Here is a 19082-nt window from a genome sequence, read left to right as displayed (position 1 = left end):
GGACTCGGGTCAGACTTAGAAAGTGCTCCCTAAGTGAAGACAGGAGGCTTCTGAGTAAGGGTCAGAAGTGGCTTCCTGGTCCTACCTGGAGGCAGGGGACGATCAAATGACCTGAAATAAACCCTGGGCGACCTGATGGATCAAGGCGAGCGTAAGTTCCCCTGGGTCTGCCCGGCAGGCACACACCGGCGGTCACCTGGCCTGCAGGCTTCCCTGCTCAGGCAGACCGAGCCCCAGGCCAGAAGGCATGCCTCGAGGAGGGAGCCGGTTCGCTGGAGTCGGTTCCAGCGTGTGCGAGTTACTGTGGCGAGCCCTCAGGGACACAGCCGGCAAGCCCCTGCTTGCAGCTAGGGGAGCCGGCCTAGGGAGAGCGGAGTCTCTGCGAGCCCGTGTGCGCGCCCGGGCGCGCACCCCGCCACTGCGCAGGGGGAGGGGAGCCCGCGGCAGCCACTCAGAGGAACCATAGCGAAGCCTCAGAACAACTTTAACTGTCAATCAGACTTAATGGGGTATTATAAAAAAAAAAATGGGGGGGAAAAAGGGCCGCCCTCTCGTTCTGAGCCGCGGCTGTCCCAGGAGCGAACGGATAAGGCGGCGTAGACTCAGTCGTCCGATCCACTCGCGCTCCGCACCCGGGCCCTCTCCAAGTTGGAAAGGACAAAAAGAAGGCAATAAATGCTAACAAGGGAGAGAGAGGGAGCCGGATCGAGCGGCAACTCCCAGCCTCCGCTGGAAGAGAGGGAGGGAGGGAGCCGGAGAGAGCGGGCGCGCGCGAGGGCGAGCCATGCACGTAAAGAAACTGACACCCGGACCCCCCACTTCTCCTGCACGTTGCTGGCAATCAGATCGCGTTTAAGCAATTTCCTGAGCCCAAGAATAGCAATGAGTCTGGAGACTTTCGCGGGCTGAAATTGGGAGCTCCAAGCACTTTCCCCCCCTACTTTCTTCTTTTTTTTTTTTTTCCTGGAAAAGGGGTGTGGGGGGGCGCTACAATTTGGAAACGTTTTTTTTTTTTATCTTGCACTTTGAAACCGCGGGACTGTAGCAGGGTGCGCGCGTGTGGTTGGTGCTTTTTTTTTTTTTTCTTCCCCTGCCTAAACTCCTCTGTCAGCCTGTAAACATTACCTGAGAATTCCCCAGCCGAAACGGCTGGCTGCCGGGGCAAGAAAGTTCTTGTTAGAACTTTCCACCTCTGGCTTCCCCTCCACCCCTCTTACTGTCCCAACCTTCGGAGACGCTTTTTCTCCTCCGGAGGATTTATCTTTTTTTTTTTTTTCCCTCCCCCTTCTTTTTCTCACCGGGTGCTTGCTTTGCATTTGGGAAGAGGTGATTTCAAGAGTGGCCAGGTGGGACGCCTCTCTGCCCCCTTATTCGGTTTATTTATTATTGTTTGGGGGTGTTTTCTTTTTTAAGTCCTGTTTTGTTCGGTCCGGGGAGTTTGGCCCCCGCCGCCCGGCTCCGCGGCGCGGAGGATGGTGTGGAAACGGCTGGGCGCGCTGGTGGTATTCCCTCTGCAGATGATCTATCTGGTGGTGAAGGCTGCGGTCGGACTGCTGCTGCCCGCCAAGCTGCGGGACCTGTCCCGGGAGAACGTCCTCATCACCGGCGGCGGGAGAGGCATCGGGCGCCAGCTAGCTCGCGAGTTCGCGGAGCGCGGCGCCAGAAAGGTACCGGGGCCCCGCGAATCCAGAGTGGTGGGGGCAGGAGGCGAGGGGGGCCCAGGGGACAGGGGGTGCGCCCACCTGCTGCCGCTGCCGGAACCGGCTCCCAGGGTCTGAAAGTCGCCGGCCACCCTACTTCTCTGCGCCACCCGCGAGTGCTGAGCTAGTTAGTTTCACCTTGTACATTTCCCGGGCAGCCGACTGTCTGTCTTTTTTGGCAGGTCCGGAGCTGCCCCTCTCCTTTGGGATCTGTGGCTGGCTGTTCACCCCCACCTCGAAACTTAGCAGACCCACCCATTTCCCACACTTCCCTCCCAAAGGAAGGTGTTGCGTTTTTTCCTCCCCTCGTTTTCCCTCTTTGCCGCCACCCTGGTAAGGCAGGGTGTGTGCGCTCCTGGGTAGAGCGGGGAGCCGCCTGCTAGCTGGCGCTTCGTATTTTCCTTGGCAACTCGCTTCCCAGCCCCAACCTGGACGGCTGCGGCTCTGGAAGCTGGGAAAGAGGGGGTACTCGGTGTGGTTTGAAAAGCGGGAAGCGGTGGTGGATGTCTAGCCTAGCCTGATAGGCACTCGGAAGCCAGGTGTTCTGAAATCTAGAGAGAGGGGACAGGCTAACCAGCAGCTGATCAAGAGTCCTTGTTCTCGCTTCAGTGCTGCCTCCGCATACCACCCCCCCCACCACCACCCAAATACAGCCCGGGAGGGGATCCCTCCCCACTAAGAGGAGAGAGAGGTGGCCCTGTGGTGAACCACCCCTCCCCCCTTCCAACTCTCAAGCCCTGCCTTTAACTTTTTGGTAGTTCCAGCACCTCTTCCTCCAGTTTTCCCAGACCTGGTGCCTAAGAGTGGGGAGGCTGAGCCAGCTGTCACCCAACGCCAACCCAAGCCAGGCTGACTCACCCAGTGACTAGAGCAATAGAGAGAGATTTGAGGCCAGCAGGCTGGGCTGTCTCCAGCCAGCCCTGTGAAGAGGAAGAGCAAAAACAGGGAATTAGTTTGAAATTTAAACTGCTGTGAGCGAGGGGGGTGAAAGGGCCGGCAAAGCCAGCTGATCTGACATGGAGCCACATACCTAGGGGATTAAGTAAATATGTACTGTAGAAAACCAAACCTGCTTGTAATTCCAGGTTGCTTTTGTTTTGTTAAATACTGCCCTGAGATTTACAATTCCTCCGGGGTGGCTCTGACTGGGACTGAACTTTGGAGCCTGAACTATCCGCCAAAGCCGATTGCCGATTAACTCTTCCTTCCCTGGGCGGCGTTTAGAGGGCGATGGTGGCTGTGGGTTGGAGGCTGTCGAGGCTGGGTAAGCTAGCTGGGGCCGGCTGTCCCCCAGCTCCTGCTTCTCCTTGGGCGTCTTAGACAGCTGCTTGACCTTGCAGTTGGAAGAGGGGCTCAGAAGTGTTTTTTAACCCTTGGACACACCGAAAAAGGAGAAGCAGAAGTTGTTCTCAGCAGTTTCATTTCCTTAGGAGTGATGCCCCACCCCCCCACCTCTGTTATGGAGGAGTGGCAGATGAGGGTGCCCTTGCGGGGAGGGGGAGCTGGAGGGTTTCGGACAATCGTGTGTGATTGTCATTCCCTAGCTGTCTGCATCCCACAGAAACTTTTCTTCTGGCTCTTCCAGCTGGCCCAAGTCCTGGGTCTCTCACTGCTCTTGTAACTGGCTGCAGTAGGCATATGAAGAACTCTTTTAGTCAATCTGGAAAAACTTGACTGACTATAAACAAGCCTAAATTGAAAGAAGTGTATGGCATTGGGGTGGGAGAGGGGCACAGCGGCACCATACACTGGGAACCATGCCCCACTGAATTTGAAATGGGTATCTTCTGAAGAATAAAGCCAGGACCATTGAGTGATATGTCTTAATTGGTATCTGGTCACCAGAAAAAGGAACCAGGGGCCCTATGAACCTTCCAGTGCCATTCACCGCGGGTTCAGTCCTCAGACCAGCCAGAATGACCAAGAGCCCTCCCTATAACTTGTAATTATCAGACCAATTACTGGAGCTGCGTTTTAATGAGCCTTAGGCTCTCTGTCATGGCTGGGAATTTAGAATCAAGGTTTCTTGCCTGAATCCATCTGGGGCCCAGTGAAAGGGCCTTGGGACCACTCCCAGAGCTGGGAGTGTTTGGGGGGCTGGTAGGCTTGGGGACACAAGGCTGAGTATTATGGAATGGGGACTTTGAGGGAGATGGCTGAGAAAGTTAAGTGGATGGTGGGCTCAGGGTGGTCATGGAGCAGCTGGAGAGAGCTGGGGAGCATGGCGCCTACCCACAGCCTGCAGCAATGTTAGGCAGGCCTCCTCCATGGCCCACGTGACCCTCCTCCCCTGAGTGGAAGTAGAGGCAGGATCCAAGGGGAAAGGCCCCCCTAAAGAGAAAGAAGGGAGAAGAATCAGAGTCTGCAGATTGCTTGCATGTCCGAGAAAGGTCTGCTAACTTTGGGGGGAGCAACAACCCAATTTCCAAAAAACAGCCTTGAGTCTAATATTTTGGTAATATTTTGGGGCGGTGGGTGCCCCTTAGGCTGCAGAGATGACCCAAATAAGGGTTTTTCTTAAAGAGACCCAAAGGCACGAAAGTTGGAAAGTTCTTCACCTGCTTAACCACTTTGTACGAGGTTCACCCAGGCAGGGCCAGTTATGGCCCGGGTCTCCAAGGCAAAGACTCTTGCTGGGTAATTGCCCATTACAACCCCTTTATATTTGCTGTGTCCTTCTGGAACTCCTTCCATGAAAGCATTCATAGAGCTTGGGCTCACCCCTACACCTCCAAGGCTCTGGGAAGGCTAGTGGTAGACCTAGCCTCCGGTTTTTGGCTTTGACCTGGTTTTAGCAACAGTCCCCTGGAGGACAGAAGTGAACTGTGTGTTTGGAAGTATCTGCAGGGATTATTCCAGCCTCTGGCCCAGTAGGAGGCAAGTGGCTGGATTAGAGCCCTGGGCCGTGATGGCAGAACCCTTCAGCAGGGACCCAGTCCTTCACGGAAGAGAGAGCCAGGACTCCGGGACCCGTTTCGCAGAGCCAGTATGAGGACTGGTTCAGAGTTGCACCTGCTTTGTTGTTAATTTATGGTCCATGGGTCTGTAGCCTTTCTCTTAAAGCAGCTCACTAGGAATAGACCCTTCACCTAGTCTGGTGAATCACATCCATTCAGCAAATCCTCCCCATCCTGGCACTGGGGCAGGCCCAGGCCCAATTACCCCTTGATGACCACCTCAGAGAGAACTTAGTCCAACAAAGCTGCCCGAGGTGTCTGTCAAGTGTTCAGTGCAGCGCTGGGCCTGGAGAGGAGTCGGTAGAGCAAAGAAGGCTCAGAGACATGGCCAGGTGCTTACTGTCAAGGCACAAGCTATCGTGTATGTTTCCTGTAACTGCCGTAACAAATGACCACCAAGTTGCCACCTTGCAGCAATAGAAGTGTATTCTCTCACAATCTGGAGGGTAGAAATCTGAAATCTGGGGGTTGGTGGGGCCCCCCCATTCAAAGACTCCAGGGAGAATTCTTCCTCCTCCCTCCCCCTCCCTCCGCACTCCTGGTGGGTCCTGGTTGGCATCCCTTGGCTTGTGGCAGCATCACTCCCATCTCTGCCTCCTTCACGTGACTGTCTTTGCTATCTCTCTGTGTCTGTGTCCTCTCTTCTCATAAGAACACCAGTCATTGGATTTGGGCCCACGTGAATCCAGTATGACCTTGTCTTGGGATCCTTAACTAATTACATCTCTGAAGACTTTATTTCCAAATAAGATCACATTCTGAGGTCCTGGGTAGACATGAAGTTGGGGGGTGGGGTACACTACACAGAAGGCTTCCCAGGTGGCTCAGGGTAAAGAATCTGCCTGTCAATGCAGGAGACGCAGGTTCAATCCCTGAGTTGGGAATATGCCCTGGAGGAGGAAATGGCAGTATTCTTGCCTAGGAAATCCCATGGACAGAGGAGCCTGGTGGCTGCAGTCCATGGGGTCGCAAGAGTCAGACACGACTCAGCACAGCACAGAAGAAGCCCAGAGCTATTCATCTATAACGAGTGCATGGAAGGTTTCCTGAAGAAGGTGGCATTTGAGCGAGGCTTAGAGCACATCAAGAGTTTCAACCAGCAGAGGTGGGGGAAGGGTAACCCACGTGCAAGAAACCACTGATGAAAGACTGTGCACCTGGCTAGAGCTGGGGGTGGGAGGCAGAAGGGAATGAAAGAAAAATAATGTTGCATGGATTAGGGATCAGGGGAAGGAATAATTTGTGTCTCACACTCTGAGTTGGGTCAGTACTGATGAGAAGAGGAAAAAGAAGAAAGAGGAGAGAAGGGTCCAGACAGGTAATCTTGGAACCCAGAGTCATCAGGCCAAAGTAGCTGCATTAAACAATTGATGTGTTATGAAAGTCACACAGCTGGGGTGACATGGGAAACAGCAGTGGCTTCTTTCCCCGCTTCTCACCCAGAATGCAGCCTTTGCTAGGAATTTCTAGGAAAAGTACCAGGTTCTCATCTGATGCAGTCTGAGAGCAGGAAAGTAGGCTACCTGTCCTACTTGTGGCATCTAGGAAATTCTTTCAGCGTGCAGCATCTGGTCCTTGGGTTTCAAACAATGGACTTTACAATTTGGACTGTCACCTGAATAGACAAACACCTCCCTTTTACTGCCCCACCCACTTCCCCTGGGGAACAAAGGTGCCCACATCTGGGACCACGCCTCTTGTGACCAGGCTCACCTGGGTTCTAGACCTGACTTTGCTACAACCCTGGAAAAGTCACTCCCTTCTCCAGGCTGCAGCTAAGAAGCACTCCTGTAAAAATGAAAGGGGACGCAATGATCCCTAAGACCCTGCATGCTCTAAAATTCTGTTAGGGCTCCTGTTAGTAGCTTCCCTAGTAGCTCAGATGGTAAAGCATCCACCTGCAATCCAGGAGACCCGGGTTCCATCCTGGGTTGGGAAGATCCCCTGGAGAAGGAAATGGCAACCCACTCCGGTATCCTTGCCTGGAAAAGCCCATGGACAGAGGAGCCTGGCGGGCTACAGTCCACGGGGCCACAAAGAGTCGGACACGACTGAGAGACTAACACACACATGGCTCAGCCATCCCAGGAAAGCACCCTCGTGCCAAGTTCTCTGCAAAAGACATTTGTCCTCATCACTGCAGATCTGAGCCTTTTGTGCTGTGCATCAGATCCCACGGAATGAAAAAGCAGCAGCTCAGAGTTGGAAAATGTGCCCTCGGTCTGTAGATGGCCTCACGTCCATTTCTAAACCCCTTTAACAGCCACCAGGTAGCCAGCTGTGTGATTTATTTCAGCTCTTGCAGGAGATGTTAGTGTTTTCAACTTGTGGCTTCCAAGGGAACGAAGGGCCCGAGTTTCCCAATTAACATGTCAAGTGGAACTTGCAGGGTATATCCTAAAATCAGAGAATGCTCCCTAACCTGGAAATACTGACCCTGCGTCAGGACATCCATCATCCATCTGCCTGGGCATGGGCATCTGCTCATTCTTGGGCAGACTCCAAGCTATTCTGAACTTGCTTTTCAGAGCCTCGGCCATTGGTTTATCCCCAACCCAGAGCCCTTCCAGTCTCTTTATCAAAATAGTTACTTTCTCTGTCCCATCTTTATCTTGTGATTTGCTGAGAAGCAATTCTTACCACTTTGAGAAAATTATCTTGGCCATTTTGATGAGAAGAGAGCCATTAGCCATCCTTTTCCCCCAAGGAAAGAGATCCAGTTGTTGTCCTCACTACAACTTGTCCCTACAGTCTTCATCCCAACCTGCCACTCTCAAAAGCCCACATAGTTATGGGCACCTGGGCTCGAATGGTTCCAGACCCAACCTGTTCTCCTGTATCCTCAGGCCGAAGCATGACCTTACCTAGAATGTTGTAAGATGTTCTCCTTGCTCCCTTTAGAAGACACAATCTAAAAAATACACCAAGTATATATGATGCTTGAAAGGGAGACATTTGAAACATATTATTCAGATGAACCAAGAAGGTTAGGAAAGAGTTGAAGCTGAATGAAAAGGAGACAAGCAAATCTGTTTAGATGCTGCTGCTGCTGCTGCTGCAGCTAAGTCGCTTCAGTCGTGTCCCACTCTGTGCGACCCCATAGACGGCAGCCCACCAGGCTCCGCCCTCCCTGGGATTCTCCAGGCAAGAACACTGGAGTGGGTTGCCATTTCTTTCTCCAATGCATGAAAGTGAAAAGTGAAAGTGAAGTCACTCAGTTGTGTCTTGACTCTTCACGACCCCATGGACTGCAGCCTACCAGGCTCCTCCGTCCATGGGATTTTCCAGGCAAGAGTACTGCTAGTGTTCCCAAATGCACACTCGTCTGCCGTGAGATGAGTGAGGTCCCTTAAAAGGCATGAAGTCTTATTAAAGTTCTGGATTCTCCAAAAGAGACTGTTAGGGGACTTCCCTGGTGGTCTGGTGATTAAGACTCCGTGCTTCCACTGCAGGGTGCACGAGTTCAATTCCTGGTCTAGGAACTAAGATCCCCTGTGCTACACAGCACAGCCAAAAAATAATTTAAAAAAAATTATAATTACAATTTACAAAAATTTTTTTTAAAGTGCCAAATACCAGAATAGTTTAGCAAATGAATGGTTGATGGGAACTCATTCATTCATTACACATGTCTGTGGTGCACTGGCACTGTTCTAGGCATAGAGATACGGCAGCAGTGAGCAAAGCAGACACCAGTCCCCACCCATGTAGAGTCGGCAGTTTGGTGAGGGAGACAGATAAAAACAGGATGCAGAAAACAGCCCGTTACATCACAGTAAGGAGGAAACAGATGAGGTCCAGTGACAGGCGACCTGACGGGAATGGAGGGAGCAGCGTTCCGGGTAGAGGGAAGAGAGAGGGGCTCAAAGAAAGGTACCTGGGGTATTTGGGGAGCTGGGAGGGGGCCACTGTGGCTGGAGCAGAGTGAGTAACGAGGGCTGCAGTGTGGGGGGCAGGGGATGGGCGAGTAATGGGGGGTCAGGGAGCAGAACAGGAAGGGGCGGGCTGGGGGAGCAGGGCAGGAGACGGGGAGCAGGGCAGGGCAGGTAGGGCCAGCAGTCTCTAGAACCAGCTCTGGCTTTGGCTCCAAGTGAAGCTGGGAGCTGTTGGCAGGTTCTGCGAAGGGAAGTAAAAGTGACAGTTCAGTTCAGTTCAGTCGCTCAGTCGTGTCTGACTCTGCGACCCCATGAATTGCAGCACGCCAGGCCTCCCTGTCCATCACCAACCCCTGGAGTTCACTCAAACTCACATCCATCGAGTCGGTGATGCCATCCAGCCATCTCATCCTCTGTCGTCCCCTTCTCCTCCTGCCCCCAATCCCTCCCAGCATCAGAGTCTTTTCCAGTGAGTCAACTCTTCGCATGAGGTGGCCAGAGTACTGGAGTTTCAGCTTTAGCATCACTCCTTCCAAAGAAATCCCAGGGCTGATCTCCTTCAGAATGGACTGGTTGGATCTCCTTGCAGTCCAAGGGACTCTCAAGAGTCTTCTCCAACACCACAGTTCAAAAGCATCAATTCTTCAGCGCTCAGCTTTCTTCACAGTCCAACTCTCACATCCATACATGACCACAGGAAAAACCATAGCCTTGACTAGACGGACCTTTGTTGGCAAAGTAATGTCTCTGCTTTTTAATATGCTGTCTAGGTTGGTCATAACTTTTCTTCCAAGGAGTAAGCGTCTTTTAATTTCATAACTGCAGTCACCATCTGCAGTGATTTTGGAGCCCCCCAAAATAAAGTCTGACACTGTTTCCACTGTTTCCCCATCTATTTCCCATGAAGTGATGGGACAAGATGCCATCATCTTAGTTTTCTGAAGTGACAGGATCTAACCTAAGTCTTCGCCAGATCACTTAGGGAGTGGGGGGCATGGCAGGGAGGGTGGCAGGCCAAGGGCAGGAGAGGGGTTGGGGTGCTTCTTGGGCTCCTCTAAGTACATGAGATCAGACTTGCCTGGCTCCCTTCTGAGGGCGTTCTAAAGCTTGAGTCTGCTCTCAGCTTGGTGCTTGGGTTTGAGAAGACACTGCTGTTGATATCTTCAGTCCAATGGAAGTGTGTGGGCTGGAGTAAGATCTGGGTAAGCTGGTGTACCCCTGGAGGGATGGGTGCGAGTCATCCCGGATCCAGGCCTCAGAGTCTTCTGGGGAGACCCCCCGCTCAGCGAGCTGTGATCTGTGCTGGCGGATGCCTAGGGTGAAAAATGGTGACACGGCCCTGGGGAAGCTGGGACTATGTCAAATTCATTCCTCAATTTAGGCAGCTGGGCTTAGGGCTACCTCAGGGAGCCACGTTAACAAGGTTCTCTTTGGTGGCACTTCTGTCCTGGTGTGTGATGATCCTCTCCAATAAAGTCCCTGATGCTCTGGAAAGGGGAGTCAGCTCCAGTAAGATGACTTTAATGGCAACAGAAATTTAACTCCCTCTGCAAAGAAAATGAAAGCAACTGTATTGGTGCCCTGAGCAAAGGAGACACTTTTCAGTTCTACTGTGTCAAGGGAGCCCAGGAGCATTGTGGGCAGTATCAGTCAACATTTTGAGAAGGTCCTTGAGCAACTAGGGGGCACCCAGGGAGCAGGCTCCGGATGACAAGAACCAGAAGCCATGACTTAGGTGGGATGGCCAATCCAGAAGCGTTTGGTTGACTGCTTCAGACGCTGGAGACAGTATCGGCCACCTTCCAGGTGGATGGAGGTCCGCACAAGGCTGGGGCCCAGGAGCACCTTCCCGCCCTCTGGAGCTTTTCCGGGGTCAACAAGCTGCAGTGAGGGAACTGTGGATTCTTGGGTCAGGAAAGGTTGGGTTCTGGACGATCACCTGGGTCCCTTCCACCCCATTGATTTCTGTGAACCATTGTTACTAGAGTGATGTCAGTGACCCAGACAGAGTCAGGGGCCAGGAGGAAGAGAGGCCACCAGCATCAATCAACCAATGCTCAAAAATTAAAAGAAGACAGCCCTTCTCAGCCTGACCTCAGCAGGGTCCTTCAGCAGTGGGGTCATTCCTTTGGTGGGGTTTTTCAGGATGCTGGAGAGAGAAGAGGAGGAGGAAGGAAGGTGCAGGCCAGGCCTGTGTTCACATCCTTCATTCTGACCATCAGTCATAACTTAGACCCGAACTGGATGCTGAGGGCTTCCTTGGGCTCCCCAGACAGCTTGAGACCTTGGTCCATACCCTGTGTGACTGTGGTAGCCTACAGGACTGACTCCAAAGGTCTTTTTCACATTCATTGTCCTGTCTAGGCCCAGAGGCAGATGTAATCAGCAACCCATTGCTTTTTTTCTTTTCTTTTTTCCAATTAAAAAATAATTTTTTAATTTTTATGTCCTTTTTTAAGGTTAATTTCCATTGACCATTATTGCAAAAGGTTGGCAATATTCCCCGTGTTGTACAGTACATTCTTGAGCTTGTCTTATACCCAATAGCTTGTACCTCCCCTCCCCCATCTCTATATTGCCACTCCTGCCCAATGGTAACCACTCATTTGTTCTCTATATCTGTGAGTCTGCTTTTTGTTGTTATATTCACTGGTTTGTTGTATTTTTTAGATCCCACATATAGGTGATATCATATAGTATGTGTCTTTCTCTGACTTGTTTGACTTTGCATAATGCCCTCCAAGTGGGAACATTTCATTCTTTTTTATGACTAATATTCCAGCATGTGTGTGGGTGTGGGTGTGTGTATACATATGGATATGGATATAGATATACACCACATCTTCATCCACTCATCTGTTCATGGACACTCAGGTTGCTTCTGTATCATGGCAATTGTAAATAACACTCCTATGAACATTGGGGTGCATGTTCTTTTTTAAATTAGTGTCCTTGATATTTTTTTTCCCAGATGTATACCCAAGAGGGGAATTGCTGGCTGATAGGGTAGTTCTATTTTCTGTTTTTTGGGAAACCTCCATCCTGTTTTCCACAGTGGCCATCAGCAGACCATTTCTAAGATGCAAGTGAAGTGAGTTGCCCTGGATGGTTGGCCTAAGGCAGATTTCAAACCCAGGATTTTAGCTTCAACACTAGGCCCTTTCCCTCTGGATCAAATATTATCAGCCTGGCCCAGCCCACCCCAGTCAGGGTTATGGAGAGGTCAAGAGACAAGCTGTTTAATAATGGGAACTACCTAGTACACAGAGGGTTCTGGAAAGAGAATTGATGAGCAGTCCAGGAGTCAACAGGATGTACTTAAGTTTGACCTCACCAAAACATTTTTTTTAAGCACTGAGCAGCAGTATTTGCATACAATAAGAGGGTTACTTGCCAAAGGATTAAGGTAGTCTTTGGTTATCAGGGTTTGCTTTGAACAAGTAACTGATAAGCAGGAAAACAGCATAGTTGTATTTCATTCATTTACAACCAGGGTGGCACCTCTAGCTGGAAGCCAACTTTGAGGAATGAGTGAGTGCCAGCTCCTTCCATCTAAACTCGAGGTCACTCAGCTGGATCCTCCCAAGTGACCTTGAGCTTTGATAATCAGACAAGGGAAAAATCACTGTAAATTAAGGAAATCTCAGAAGACTTCTCGAAGGAGGTGGAAACTAAAGGGTTTGCAGTAAGTCTTAATTTTTTGCTGGTTGTGGAGCCCTTTGAGGAGCTGGAGAAAGTAACATAAACCCAGTCTGAAGAAGAATGCACAAAGAGACAGATTTTTATACTTTTAAGAGATCATTGGGTCCCCCTGATGCCTGTCCCAGACACCAGGTTAAGAAGCTCTGGACTGGATCCAATCAAAACCCATCCAACAACTTGAGGCTCTGATTCAGGGCCAGAACTGGAGCCTATGTCAGAGGCAAGAGACTGGAGTACTGCGACCCAAAGCCAAGATCAAGCCAGAGTGGACAATACAGATTTGTGGCCTGGTAATACTTAATGCCAACAAGAGTCAGCCTGGCAAAGGTCACTGGGCTCAAGCTTTCCTGACTCTGTTGGCCACATCCTGTTTTGGGGAAATCGATCTTGAAACCCCTTTTCAGTAGCTTTTCAAGGAAGGGGCTAAGAAAGCGCTTTGAGCAATGAACCATATGATTATTTTGTCCACATTGAAACATACTCCTGGGAAGTGCTTACAGATACCTGTCTGCATTTCCGTCTTCTACAGAGCTCTGGGCCGTCTGAACCCCAGTAGCTTCAAGGCAGGCCCCAACACTAGCTGAGGTTTTAGGACCGAGTTTTCAAACTGGGTTCGAAAGCACCCAAGGGGTTCCAAGAAGGTGGGGCTCCATGGGACGTGGAGCAGATGGGGTTCCCAGGGGTCCTCATCTCCATTTAACTCACTCAGCTTCACTTAGGTCTTGTAGCTTAGAATTCTGTGTGAGATTTTTGTGTGTATCTTGAAAGGATGCCATTACTTAGAAGGGAAACATAAGGCTTGAAAGGAACTATTCCAGGAAGTTACTTAGGACACACTTCTCTTGTTCAGTCATTAAGTCCTGCCTGACTCTTTGCGCCCCCATGGACTACAGCATGCCAGGCTCCGCTGTCCTTCACTATTTCCCGAGGTTTGCTCAGATTCATGTCCATTGAGTCGGTGATGCTATCTAATCATCTCATCCTCTGCCTCTCCCATCTCCTTTTGCCTTCAATTTTTCCAAGCATCAGGGTCTTTTCTCTTAGCTGCTCCTTACTTGGAGCTTCACTGGCAGCTCAGCTGGTAAAGAATCTGCCTGCTATGCAGGAGACCCCAGTTCAATTCCTGAGTCGGGAAGATTGGCTAGAGAAGGGATAGGCTACCCACTCTAGTATTCTTGGGCTTCCCTGGTGGCTCAGATGGTAAGGAATCCACCTGCAATGTGGGAGACCTGGGTTCAATCCCTGGGTTAAGAAGATCCCCTGGAGTAGGGAACAGCTACCCACTCCAGTATAATGGGAATCTGCCATGTGTCATCTCACTGGGTCCTCAACTTTTGGTTCTTTACTCCAAAGTGAAGAAGCATGCTCTTTCTAGCTTGTGCCTTTGCCCCTCAAGGGAGGGCTCCCTCTTCTCGCCGAGGCACATGGAACCCCAGGCCCTGCTCAGCCCTCAACCAGGTCCCCCACGCCACCACTAAGCAACCCAGGAGCTAGAAGCCCTAATTACTCCACCAGGACTGAGCCAGCCTCCGAAGGGAACCCAGCCCACATGCAGCTCCCAGCCTGGGGGAATGCGACTTGGCCACTCCAGCCCCAAAGCCAAGGACTGGCCCGTGGAGTGTCACGGCTGCTGAGGTCTTTCAAGTGGTGGAGACCAGCCCACTGGCCAGAGCACTCTTGCCATTCATGATGCTAGCCAGGGCTGCTGGGAGCCAGTTCCTAATCCTTTAAATCCTCAGAAGCCTCCCAGCAACCTGCTGTGTGACCTTGGGCAATAACCATCTCTCTGGGCTTCCCCCATCTGAAAAACGAAAGTATGAAGATTCCGTGAAATAATATATGTAAACCTCCTAGCTCAGCACCAGAGGTTTTGCAAGAAATGATGGCTCCTTCTGGTTGGCGTGGGGGCGGAGAGAAAGTGGACACCCCCAGCCCTGGCTTGTTGGCCCAAGTGCTCTGCTGGTCACAGAGGCAAAGAGCCCGCTGGCCAGACTCACCCTGGTTCTGGGAGTCTGCAGGAAAGGGAGAAATTTGCTCCTGTCACAGAAGCCCTTGGGAATTTTAGCTCTTGACCCTTTCTAGAAGTCAGTAAGAATGAATCACTCTTCCCCAGGGAGGGCTCAGGGCCTGGCATTGTCCCTCATACTAGAGGCCCCTTTCCTCATGTTCAAGGGCTGGTCCAATGCAGGCCCCTCTCCAGTCCAGGCACAGAGGCTGGTCAAAGGCCGGCCCTCTGCTCTGGTCCTGGCTGCCCACTCCGCAGACAGCCACCCAGCTTCCCCATTAGTCATCTTCACCTCTGCGTCCAAGTAGCTCAATTGGTCAGGGTTGGGCTGCGGTGAGGCCAAAGTCATGGGTTGCCATGGCAACTCCCCATGCTTGTGGCTGCTTGTTGCCATGTATCTTCTCCAAAAAGCTGTGAGATCCTTGGGAGGCAGGGGACGTGTCCTCTTACTCCCTAAGTGTCCTGAGCACCCGGCAGTATCTGGGACTCAGTAGGCACTTAATAAACCTTTGTTGCTTGAGTGAAGGCATGACTGATCCATCATAGCTAGTGGGAATCCATGTCTACTGAGACCTACTGTGTGTCAGCACCTGACACGTAATAAAGTCATTTATTGCTCACAGTGAGCTCTAGTGTGGGCAGTGCTGTCTTCTTTTTTCTATTGGTATCCCCCCTTGTTTTTATTTATTTATGGCCACACTGGGTCTTCGTTACTGCAAACGGGCTTTCCCTAGTTGCAGTGAGCAGGGACTTCTCTTGTTACAGAGCGTGGACTTCAGCGCACGCGGCTTCAGTAGATACAGCTCCTAGGCTCTAGAGCTCAGTGGTTGTGGTGCACCAGACTTAGTTGCGCCAAGGCATGTGGACTCTTCCCAGACCAGGGATCAAACCCATGTCCCCTGCGTTGGCAGGTGGATTCTTAACCACTATACCAACAGGGAAGCCCTGTCATCTTTTTCACTGGTCCAGATTCTGAGGGTCCATAGCAGGATCACACAGCTTGTGACAGACCAAGTGGGATTTGAACTCTGGGCGTCTGCTCTTGAACCAGTGAGTTTTGTGGCCTCTCAGTTAATCATTCTACAGAACAGATCGCATTGAGAGCCCTGAGCAGAGTCCATGCAATGTGTGCTTTTAGCTGCTCGGAGTTTAAATGTGTCTAAAGGATATGAGCACAAGCCTGGCTCCCGGAGATCAAACAGTGTTGTCCAGACTCAGTCTCGCCTTAGGCAGGCCCTCCCCACCCTGGGACTGCTCACATCTGCCCCTTGCTGCCTTAAACCCCCTCAGCTCCCAGTGGAGCAGGCAGATCAGTATCTTCCTCCCAACTTTTCCAGGCTCCAGGAGTTGAGTCTCTCTGATTGTGGCTGGATTGGGCTGAAGCAAACACTGGCAATGGTGTAATCGCTGGTTGGCCAGCTGTGGGTCTCGGGCCTGACTCTGAGCTAGAGGAACAGCCAAGCCACAGCGTGTAAGTGCAGAGATGGACTTCTGTGGGGGACATGGGGCTGCTGTTACCAGGAACAAGGGGATCAGGAGTGGATGTCTAGTATTCCTTCTTAAGGAGGAACCAATTCAATTTTTCATCTCAGGCACAAACGTCCAGGAGCTCCAGGCGTCTCTTAGCCAGTCCTCCCAGGTCTAGTCCTGCAGACCTTATCAGGTCATTTACTGACACACATGCTAAGTCGTTCAGTCATGTCCAACTCTGTGTGATCCCATGGACTGTCGCCCACCTGGCTCCTCTGTCCATGGAATTCTCCAGCAAGAATACTGGAGTGGGTTGCCATTTCCTCCTCCAGGGGATCTTCCGGACCCAGGGACTGAACCCGAGTCACCTGTGTCCCTGAACTGCAGGCAGATTCTTGACCACTGAGCCACCAGTCCTGCAGACCTTATCAGGTCATTTACTGACACTCACCAACAAAAAAGACAGGACAGACTTTTCTGGCTTGAGCTGAAACCTGTCTGCTCTCAGGGAGTTTGTACCTCAAAGAAGCCTTCTGAGCAGCCACTTACAGTGGTCCAGCAGGTTGTCAACAAACTTTCTTGGTATCCTTTTCTGGAAGTTGTAAAGCCACTTGGACAGGAGAGTAAAGGAGGCCCCTTTGCTAGGTCAGTGTTACTATTCATGCTGCCCTGGGTGTGAGAAGCCGGCTCTCTGATGCAGAGTCCTTCCAAGGTTGGAAGGAGTCTCTGGGTGCCTTTAGATCTCTCCCAGGGGCCAGGGGACAGAGTCAAGCTCAGCTGGCCAGTCCAGCATGCCCTGAGCTCTCGCAGGCCCCATCCCAGGTCATCATGGGGAGCTGGGGCTGGAGCCAGCATGACCACAAAGGGCAGTGTGACCTTCCTGCAGGCAGGCAGTCCTGCCAGACACACCCACGTGGAGTCAGGCCACCCTTGACTCCCGCATGCCATGTCCTCATGTCTCACTTGGCAGAGGAGGCAGCCTTGCCTCACTTCCCCAGGCCACTTCTCTGGTGAACCCACAGCGAGGCAGTGGGGGTCCTCCTGCCAGGGGCACGGGGCAGTGTGGGCTGGGAACAGCTTGTGCCCTCCTCCTTCTCCTGACTGGCTGTGCTGGTTTGGGGGCCGCCTCTTGAGCCTTCAGGTTGGCAGGTATGTGTGTGTGTGCATGAGCACATGTGTGTGCACCTAAGTTTAGCTTTATTTCTTTTTTAAGGAGCTGGTATACAGTTGTGATTCAGCTTTTGAGCTCAGGAGTCAACAAACCAAAATTCATATGCATGCTCTTTCACTCACTTGCTGAGTGGCCCTAGGCAAGTTATTAGACCTCTCTGAGCCTCAGTTTCTTCATCTATAAAAGGAGATTTCAATGAGATACTGTATGAAAAGTCCTGGTCATGAAGATGAGGCTATGGCTCCTGTTTGACTGTTCCTTGCAACCCCTCTTGTGCACCCTTTACAAAAGCCTCTGGGGCATATCTTTATGACAGAGGGTTGCTGTTGCTGTTGTTTTTTAAAATATTTATTTATTTAGCTGTATTGGGTCTTAGTTGCAGCTGCATGTGGAATCTTCCTAGAACAGGGATTGAACCCGTGTCCCCTGCACTGCAAGGCAGATTCTCGACCACTGAGCAACCAGTTGTGTCCAACTCTTTTACCACCCAGTGGACTAGCCCACCAGGCTTCTCTGCCCATGGGATTTCCCAGGCACCAGGGAAGTCCAATAGAGGGTTTGTTTTAAGTGAAGCTGACAGGTTAGCACGAGGAAGGGGCTGCCATGCCACTGGAAGCCCACAGACTTTGGAGACAAACTCCGGTTTCAGACCCAGCTCTTCGGCTCTCCACCTCTCTGCCTGAGCTTCCCGCAGCTGTGCTAAACACACCATACACTCAGTGGCTTAAAAATCACATTCATTCTCTGGCGGTTTTGGAGGTCAGGAGTCCAACAGTGGTCTCATGGGCTAAAATCAAGGTGTCAGGGCTATGTGCCTTCTGGAGGCTGGAGTGAAGAATCCATGTCCTGGCATCTTCCAGCTTCTAGAAGCTGCCCACATTCCTTGGCTCATAGCCCCTTCCTCCACCTTCAAAGCTGTCAAGATTGCATCACCCTAACCCGGCTTCCGTGGTCACATCTCCCTCTCTCTTCTGTCCTTCTGCCACTTCTCAGGCCCCTTGTTATTACACCAAGCTCACCTGGATAATCCAGGACAGTTTTTCTATTTTAAAGCCAGTTGATTAGCATATTTAATTCCATCTGCAACCTTAAATCTCCCTTTCCTGTGTAAGTTAACATAGTCTCAGGTGCTGGGGTTTAGGATATGGGCATCCTGGTATGCTCAGGGCTTCCCTGGTGGCTCAACGGTAAAAGAATCCACCTGCCAACGCAGGAAATGTGGGTTCGACCCCTGGGTCGGAAAGATCCCCTGGAGAAGAAAATAGCAACCCATTCTAGTATTCTTGTTTGGAGAATTCCATGGACAGAAGAGCCTGACAGGCTACAGTTTATGGGATCCCAAAGAGTTTCAGACACAATTGAGTGACTAAAAAACAAATCCTGGTGTGCTCAGTTGCTCAGTCATGTCCAACTATTTTGCAACCCTATGGACTAGCCCACCAGGCTTCTCTGTCCATGGAATTTCCCAGGGAAGAATACTGGCATGGGTTGCCATTTTCTTCTCCAAGGGCATCTTCCGGACCCAGGGATTGAACTTGCATCTCCTGTGTCGCGTGCATCGGCAGACAGATTCTTAACCACTGAGCCACCTGGGAAGCCTTGGACATCCTGGAGGAAGCCATTATTCGGCTGCCCACACTCTCTGAGCCCCGGTTTTCTCATCTATTGTATGACAGTGCTAGTCCCAACCTCCCAGGGGACTGTTGCCAGCCAGGGGCTCAGAAAACACTGGCTGGATATGCCCTGAATACCTGCTGAATGCAAACTTCTTTCCCAGGTGCCATCCACCCTCACCAGGCACACAGAGAGGCTGGCAGTGTGGCTAGGGAAGTAGAGTGTCATTTGTGGGATTTGTCCTTGGAGAACAAAATGGCAACATGGGATCTGAACTGACCCCACGCTGGGTTGGCAGCTGCTCCACAGAAAAGAAAACTGTGGGTCATCCTGGAAGGCTTCTTATGGGGGTAGATTTGACAGCGGGGAAGGGTGTGCAAGGGGCTCTCCTAGGTCACAGGGACCGGGTGGGCATCGCAGGGGAAAAGCACAGGTCCCTCTTCTGGCTAGCTGGGAGAACGGACCCGTGGCTCTCAGTGACACTGAGGCATGACAGACACTTTGATGGAGTGGGATGCAGCTCTGAGCAAAGGGAGGGGTTTCCAATCAGTCTTTGCCATTGTTAATAAAACTCTTCCTACACACTAA

General features: G+C 51.5%; 1 protein-coding gene across 2 annotated transcripts in view; it reads left to right on the top strand.

The window, feature by feature from the left end:
- Positions 1–415: 415 nt before the first annotated feature.
- The window catches only part of DHRS3 (dehydrogenase/reductase 3), a 50444-nt gene continuing 31777 nt past the window's right edge, over positions 416–19082 (top strand). The window contains exon 1 of one of the 2 annotated variants that reach the window (XM_040263475.1): positions 416–1667. In XM_040263475.1, the coding sequence (XP_040119409.1) occupies positions 1473–1667 (195 nt within the window). In that variant the 5' untranslated portion in view covers positions 416–1472. Of the gene's footprint in view, positions 1668–16841; positions 16859–19082 lie in introns of those variants that run through there. The other variant, XM_040263476.1, reaches the window with a different exon arrangement.

The sequence above is a fragment of the Oryx dammah genome, unplaced genomic scaffold (genome assembly GCF_014754425.2).
Source record: "Oryx dammah isolate SB20612 unplaced genomic scaffold, SCBI_Odam_1.1 HiC_scaffold_21, whole genome shotgun sequence".
In the NCBI taxonomy this organism is placed as follows: Eukaryota; Metazoa; Chordata; class Mammalia; order Artiodactyla; family Bovidae; genus Oryx; species Oryx dammah.
Note: the sequence above shows the minus strand (reverse complement) of the source record. Positions and strands in the feature narration are given on the sequence as shown.